The following is an 8,221-nucleotide window of genomic DNA, read 5'->3' on the forward strand; positions in this document are numbered from 1 at the left end:
TTTCTCATATGCGAATTATTCAAGAAAATTAAGTAATGGTGAGATTAGTGATCGAAAGTGGCTAGTTTATTGCAAACATGTTGACAAAGTATATTGTTTTTGTTGTAAATTGTTTAAATCTTCTACCTCTAGTAACTTGAGTTTACTTGCAACTGAGGGTTTAAATGATTGGAAGCATATTAGTCAAAGACTCAAACAACATGAAAATGGTGTCGAACATATGACTAATATGAATACTTGGAATGAATTGAGAATGAGATTTGATAAAAATCAGACAATTGATAAACACTTGCAAGAAGAAATTGTGAAAGAGAAAGAGCGTTGGAGACTAGTTTTACGTAGAATAGTTTCAGTTGTGAAATGTCTTGCTAAGAATGATCTTGCATTTCGAGGATCCAAAGAAAAATTAAGTCAAGATAGTAATGGTAATTTTCTTGGATTAATTGAAATGATTGCGGAATTTGATTTGGTAATGCAAGATCATGTGAGACGCGCTGAGAATCGTGAAATTCATAAACATTATCTTGGACATAAAATTCAAAATGAATTTATTTTACTTTTGTCACAAAGTGTTACAAGGTCAATCATCAACATCATTAAAGAGGCAAAATACTTTTCGATAATTCTTGATTGTACCCCTGATTTGAGTCATCAAGAACAAATGACTCTTATAATTCGTTGTGTGAATATGTCAAATAATACAATAAAGATTGAGGAGTTCTTTTTAGGATTTTTAAAGGTTGATGATACATCCGGGTTAGGACTTTTTAATGAATTACTAAATGTTTTAAAGACTCTTGATCTCAATGTTGATGATGTGAGGGGGCAAGGTTATGATAATGGTTCCAATATGAAAGGAAAGCACCAAGGTGTTCAAAAGAGATTTCTTGAGATTAATCCTAGAGCACTATACATGCCATGTGCTTGTCATAGTCTTAATCTTACTCTTGGTGATATGGCACATTCTTGTGTTAAGGCTATTTCTTTCTTTGGAGTTATTCAGCGCTTATATTCAGTGTTTTCAGGATCTACAAAGAGATGGAAAATTTTGCTTGATAATGTTCCCGATTTAACTTTGAAATATTTGTCTAATACTCGTTGGGAAAGTCGAATTAAGAGTGTCAAAGCCATTAGATTTCAATGTCCCCAAATAAGATTGGCTTTGTCGGAATTATATGAATCTTGTGATAATGATGCAAAGACAAAGAGTGAGGCGGAGAGTTTGATTAATGCACTAGAAAATTTTGAATTTTTGCTTGGTGTGGTTGTTTGGTATGATATTTTATTTGCTATTAACACTGTTAGAAAAAAGTTGCAATCTAAGTCCATGAACATCGACTCTACCATAAAACAATTGGAAAATATGTTGTCATATTTTGAAAAATATCGAAATGAAGGTTTTACAAAAACTATTGATCTTGCTAAAAGTGTTGCTCTTGAAATGAATGTTGAGCCCATCTTTCAAACAAAACGTCGTGTGATTAAAAAAATATATTTTGGAGAGACTAATGAGGAACATGAAAACCAATCACAGGAAGAATCATTTAGAGTTAACTATTTTCTTGTTGTTGTTGATATGGCAATTACTTCTTTGAAAACTAGATTTGAAGAATTGAAGACATTTGAGAGTGTCTTTGGGTTTTTGTATGATTCACAGAAGTTAATGTTTTTGGATGATAATGAGTTGAATGAATGTTGTGTTAAATTTCACTCAACTTTTTCTTATGGCGATTTATCAGATGTTGATGTTCACGATCTTTTCTCAGAATTAAAAGTGTTACAATGCACTTTGCCGACTGAAACAATGAATGCCTTGGATATTCTTAAATTTGTCAGACTTGCAGATTGTTATCCAAATGTAGCAATTGCTTACAGAGTTTTATTGACGGTGCCCGTGACTGTAGCATCAGCAGAGAGAAGTTTTTCAAAATTGAAGTTGATTAAAACCTACTTGAGGTCATCAATGTCACAAGATAGATTGAACGGTTTGGCTACTTTGTCAATTGAGAAGGAAATGTTGAAGAATATTGATGTTGATGTCATTATAAATGATTTTGCATCTCAAAAGGCTCGAAAAAGCAACTTTTAACTTCACGAGTAAAAGAGAAGTTTTTTGGATATTTTGTGCAACTATTGTATCTTCTCAATGATGGTTTATATCTATATGTCATAGTTTTATTAGAGTTGTTTTCTCTATAGATAGGTTGGTATTCATACCTATAATTTTACTTAACTTTGTTGGGTTAGGTTCGGCCCCCCCAACTTTTTTGTTTTGTTTTTCCTTTTTATTAATAATATATAGGATGAGGTGTATTTGACACACAATATTTTGGAGTGCCAGCATAGCTGGGATGTCAAAATATCGTATTATAGTGACTTGGGGTGCCAGCATAGCTGGGATGTCAACCACTATAACTAATACATGTCTCATTCATCGTTTATCAGAAGAAAAAAAAAATATGATGTAATACAAAGGGCCCTTTTTTCATACTATGCCTAAGGCCCGTAAAACTCTAGGAACGGCCCTGGTGTTCTGGTTGTAATCTTTGTAACTCTTGGTTCCTGCAGTAGTTTCCAAGGCACACCTTGTGCATTTGGAACTGCTCTGTTTTAGTTATATAATTCCATTCTGCCTTGTTTAAAAAAAATTATTGATACTTCATTAATTTGAAGAAAACATATTTTATAAAGAACTTTACAAAATTAAAAAATTACTTTTTCTGTTTTTTAAAAGTCTTTGGCCCCACTTTACGAATGATTTGTCATATTTTGGTCTAGGTGGCAGTGCTGACGGTGCAAAGTTTGCCGCATGACATCCACATGTCAATTAAGTGATTTTTCATATTTAAAAAAAACATTTTAAAAATCAATTAATATATTTTTTACATTTAAAATCAAATAAATAAACAACATAAATGGGGGGAAATTTTAATCAAGTTTCCTTCCGCTCTCTCTATCATCATTTCCTTCATCTTCAACAGAAAAAGGGTTTTCCATTTCCTCCTTTCCTTTCCTTCATCTTCGATTCTTTCTTCTTCCAATTTTAGTGTTTCTCTTCAGTTAGGTTTCACAAATTTGCAGAGGTGACTGGTCAGATTGAAGAAGATGATGAAAAGAACATAACGATTTGGGTGAAGAGAATATCTGGAATGATTTTGTTGAACAAATGGGTGAAGAGAAATCGAAGTTCCTGAACGATTTGGTTGAAGAGGAGATATGGAACGATTGGCTTCAAGAGGAACGAAGATCACATGGGTGATTTGGGTGAAGAGAAGATCTAGAACAATTTGGAACATATTGATTCTAGCAGGAAAGTTGTTTTTGAATGTTCAATTGGGGTTGAATAGTGAAGTGTGTCTCAATGAATTGGGGAAAAAGATTATTAACAATAATAATTGGTTTAAAGTTAATTGGTATTTTAAATTAAAAAAATATATTATTTTGATTTTTAAAATGTTTTTTTAAATATGTTAAGGCTTAAACGCACTATTTACCCCCTAAGTTTGCAAAAGTAGTAATTTTGGTCTCCTATTAAAAAAAATGGCAAAAATTATCCCTCATGTTTGCCCCATTTTGCAAAGAGCATTGCTATTTGTTACGATGGTTAACTACAAGAAAGGCAAGAATTACACATGCCAAAAAAACAAAAACGGAACCAACATATATCAGTGGTATGTGGCAGAAATCAAGGTGCGTTTGGAGACAAACTAAACAGTGAGGATTCATTCTTGCTTTTCGTTAAATGATGATTCGTAATAATAAGCATTTCCCTTTTTCAAAACCTCAATTTTGACTTAGTCAAACCTATGTGTCATGCCACATAACCCACGAAGATGCCAACTGGATAATTTTTTAATTAATTTTTTTGTAAAAGCCAAATAATCATTTAAGTATTAAATAAATGAAAAGAATAAAAGAAATTTAAAATAGCACAAGAACAACAACACGCCATCATCATCAACAACTTCCATCTTCAACATTTTTCCCTTTGTTCTTCCTCCTTCATAAACCTGGAGTCCTCACCCCATGTGTCCTTAAACTCACTTCTCCCTCTCCTCCTACTTCTCCACTGTTTTTTTCATTTCTGATTTCAACTTCCACAATCAAAATCCAAACTCTCACAACTTCAAAAAAAAAAGCCATTGAGGTTTAACTCTGTTTCTTCACTCAATCATGAAGCCTCTCAAAGAACGTAGTGACCACACAACATAGAGTTTCCACTACGGCGGAATCAAACAAACCGCCGTATCCTCCAGCAATGATGGACGGAGCCACAACACCGGCGTCCGGAAAGGGTGTTGAAAAAGAGAACAAAGAAGAGAGAGAGAGAGAGAGTAATGAGAAGAAAGCTATGGAAATGAGGTTGATAAGACGCCATTGACGTGTGTTGGTGTGTTTCCATGGTGGGAAATTTGAGTGACCCATTTTGAGGAAGAAGGTGGATCTGATTAATAAGCCATTTGGGTATTCGATTTTGGTTTCAAAATCGGTTTTTGATTTAGGATTAAAAAGGGTTGTTTGTGTGATTATGTGATGGAAATATAATGTAGAGTTAGAAAAGAATGTGTAATTGGATTTGATTTTCTGGGTTTGTGTGAAAATGAGTTTGTGGGTGTTGAAGATGATTTTGCAAGGCTTGTGTTGAAGATGAAGATTTATGAATTTTATGGGTTTTTAATTTTCTTTTTCATTTATTTAATTTTCAAAATGATTAATTGATTATGTGACATTTTTATTTATTTTTAATTATTAATTACACACGTGGCATGCCATATAGTCAAATAAGCTGCCACACAGGCATTGACTTAGTCAAAATTGGAATTTTGTAAAAGGGGGTAAACATTAGGGGTCACTTTTGTCATTTTTTTTAATAGGGGCCAAAATGTCAACTTTTGTAAACTTAGGGGGTAAAAAGTGCGTTTAAGCCATATGTTAAATGACAAAAATGCCACGTCAATGCCGCATGTCCAACTTTACATAGTCAGATACTGCCACATAGGTAGAAATGCACCAAAACATCAATAAAGTGGGGCCAAGGACAATTTTAAAAAACAAAAAATTTTGCAGGGATGAATTTCAAATTTTTTTTTACCAGGGACCAAAATCCAAACTCGCTATATTTGCAGGGACCAAAATCATATTTTATCCTTAATTTTCTTAACTTATGCGACCCTGTGTTCTGCTTCGGTTCTTATATGTTTGGTTTGGGCCCAAAGAACGTTTCTGAGTTGCTGACTTTTCAAAGGAAGTTGTTGGAACTTAGATCGTTTCTGTGTTGGTAGACTATTCATACGCCTATCTTTATACTCTAAATAATCTCTATGTTTTTTTGCAATTCTTTTTCGAATCCAGAAGTAGGTTCAGTAAATTGTCTGTGGTAGTGGTTATTTAGTGTTGTTTCTCTCTCATACCACCATTGTTATTGTTTTTATTGTTGTATCACCCATTAGGGTCTTGATTTAGTGGTTTACTGGGTCAGATCCTTGCCCCAACTTGTTAAAAAAAAAAAACTTCTCATTGATTTGTGTTAAAAAAAATAAAAAATTCCAGTACCTATTATAACGAGATCGATGGGTATTTTTGTGTTGTTTTCAGTGTAGTCTACCAACTTTAATGAATGAATATATTTTCTGTTGAAAAAAGTAAGAACGTAACTATCAAAGGAATTCTTATAGGTGGTGGTCATATGTCTATTACTAGTTTTGGTGATACCTCCAAATATACAAGATAAGGAGACACTATAACTAAAATTATTTGCTGCCATATTTCATTTCATTGCCATTATAATAAAGTACAAAATTGTAATTTCAAGGTCCAAGAAATTAAGAGAAAAAATTACAACTATTCAGTGCATGCACAAAAATTAAATTAAATCTAGTGGAATATTCAAGCATAGGCTAAAGTGCACAATTCTTTTGCTAGCAGAAGAACCGATTCATATTAGTTTTAACTGAAGATCACTATACAAAAGCCTTTACGATAACATTAATTTTTTTTACTTGTGGACAATCTTTATCCCTAATACAAGAAGGAGGCTTACGAAAATGAATATCATCATAGACTATTTAAACAAGAATTATGGAAAAAAGTAGAGTCATAACATAAACAAATTTCATAGTTTCTGCCATATTTTTCCTCTTTGCATAAAAAATATAGGTAAGATATATTTATAGTGTATAAATTTCATGCTCTCATAAAAATAATTAAATAGTTCAATAATTAATGAAATTTTAAAAACTTCTCATAAAATTAGAAACACTACTAAATGCCTCTTAAGTATATCAGTATGATGTCTTTATCCCTTCACTCTTAGAAATGGAGTAATATAATAAAACCTGATAATCATAAACTTTTCATTACTTCTTAGCCTTTTGTGATATTAAAGAGAATATGCAGTCTATCGGACGATCGAAGAGGTAGAGTACTGGAAGAGACCTACCCATGAAGAGCTGACATGGGAGGATTTCAAGGGGAAATTCCACAAGAAATACTTTCCACTTATTGCTAGGTATGGGAAATAGGCCTAGATGTTGAGATTATCCTAAGAAGACCAAATTGTTGCAGAATTTAATACCAAGTTTGAAACCATGGCCAAGCATTTATGTTACTTTCATAACCAGATGGATGAAGAGTATGTGTAAGAGAGGTTTGAAGATGAGCTCGGATATGATATCAAGGAGATGGAGGAACCACTTCAGCAGAGGCGGAGCCCTTCATTGACTGGGGTGGGCCCTTCATTGACTGGGGTGGGCCACGGCTCACCCAAAAAAAATAAAAAAATAAACAATTATAAGTATATTCTGTGAGACTTTAAACAAAATTTTGAGCTCTTGAAGTTGTTTATTTTGATTCATCATACAAATTTCTAACAAAATTTTCAAACTTGATTTCTGAACCACTCTCTGGTTGTTTGTATAGCCTCGTGGGGCTACTTGTCCATAGGAACCTTGAGGATTTTTATAAAAATTTTGGTTAGGTCTAGTTCCTTGGTTGTATTGAGCGTAGTTCATTTGTTCAATACCATTGGCAGCACTACCTAACTAACAATCAACACCTATATGACCAAAAACACCACAAATTTACAAGAAGGAGATGCAGTAGAAGGTGTGACAGCATTAACATTAAGTTTTTTAAATTTTTGAGTTAAGGCATCAACCTTAGCAAAGACCTCGTACATACCTGCCTCCTTTTTGGAGGGTGTAGAGGCGGTGATGGCTCTTTCGCTGGTCCATTGGCAATGATTCTGAGTCATGTCTTCAATTAATGCGTAAGCCTCTGTATAGTTCTTGTTCATCAAGGCTCCACCTGCAGCTGCATCAACAGACATCTTAGTGGTATATGTTAGGCCATTATAAAAAGTGTGAACTATGAGTCACTTTTCTAAACCATGGTGGGGACAAAGTCTAAGCATTTTCTTAAAACGTTCCCACACATCATATAGAGATTCCCCTTCTTTTTGGTTGAATCGCGTGACTTGATCTCTTAGTTTAGCGGTTTTAGATGGGGGAAAGAATCGGGAAAGGAATGCTCGCCTCATTTGATCCCATGAAGTGATGGAACCGACTTCGAGGGAATGGAACCAACCGCTAGCTCTATCCCTTAAGGAAAAGGGAAAGAGATGAAGTCTTTCAGATTCTTGGTTCTCTTTTATAGTGCCACTGAGTCTTAAGAAGGAAGAAATATGGAGATTTGGATCCTCAGTGGGTGATCCAGAGAACTGATTTTGCTGCACCAAATTGAGTAGTGCAGGCTTGATTTCGAAGTTGTTACCCTCAACCGTCGGGTACACAATAATAGCTTGTGGCTCTTCCGTTGAAGGAGTAGCATACTCTTTGAGAGTGCGTTCAGCCGTAGCAATATTATTTTGTGCATCTCTCTTTTTCTTATGCAAATATCTTTCAATCTCAGGAATAAATTCTCTGAGACTTTTACTTCTTCGCATAAGAAATTGAGAACCCAAGAAGTTAAAGGTAAAAACAAAAGAAAGAAAGGAGTAGAAAATAAAGGAGAAAGAAAAGTTCTAATCACAAAGAAAGAGTTAATTAAATTAGTTAACTCCCCGGCAGCGGTGCCAAAAACTTGATGAGATAAAACCGCAAGTGTACGGTCTTACCGAAGTAGTAATGAAAAGAGTATCGTTCTGACAGGGAGTTGTTTAATTCAATTAACCTTAAAAGAGGACTTGGTGAAAGGAACCTATATTCTCAACCATACTTTTTTC

The 8,221-nt window shown here is 33.9% G+C and overlaps 1 protein-coding gene and 1 non-coding gene across 2 annotated transcripts; both read left to right on the forward strand.

The window, feature by feature from the left end:
* The first annotated feature begins 229 nt into the window (after window positions 1–229).
* On the forward strand, window positions 230–2,089 carry LOC112416577 (uncharacterized). Its single transcript, XM_039827840.1, has 4 exons — window positions 230–571; window positions 710–829; window positions 1,055–1,259; window positions 1,398–2,089. Exons 1-4 carry the CDS (start codon window positions 230–232, stop codon window positions 2,087–2,089), a joined length of 1,359 nt encoding a protein of 452 aa, XP_039683774.1.
* Window positions 2,090–7,382: 5,293 nt separating this feature from the next.
* Window positions 7,383–7,489, forward strand: LOC112416823 (small nucleolar RNA R71). The gene has a single exon (XR_003007338.1). It is a non-coding gene; the product is annotated as a small nucleolar RNA R71 (small nucleolar RNA).
* The last annotated feature ends 732 nt before the right edge of the window (window positions 7,490–8,221 follow it).

The sequence above is a fragment of the Medicago truncatula genome, chromosome 7 (assembly GCF_003473485.1).
Source record: "Medicago truncatula cultivar Jemalong A17 chromosome 7, MtrunA17r5.0-ANR, whole genome shotgun sequence".
In the NCBI taxonomy this organism is placed as follows: Eukaryota; Viridiplantae; Streptophyta; class Magnoliopsida; order Fabales; family Fabaceae; genus Medicago; species Medicago truncatula.

Coding starts and splice junctions, on each gene's coding strand:
- LOC112416577 (XM_039827840.1), top strand. CDS start 230: ATGAATACTTGGAATGAATTGAGAATGAGATTTGATAAAAATCAGACA. Junction 572..709: donor TTTTACTTTTGTCACAAAGT/GTTACAAGGTCA, acceptor AATACAATAAAG/ATTGAGGAGTTCTTTTTAGG. Junction 830..1,054: donor TTGATGATGTGAGGGGGCAA/GGTTATGATAAT, acceptor AAAATTTTGCTT/GATAATGTTCCCGATTTAAC.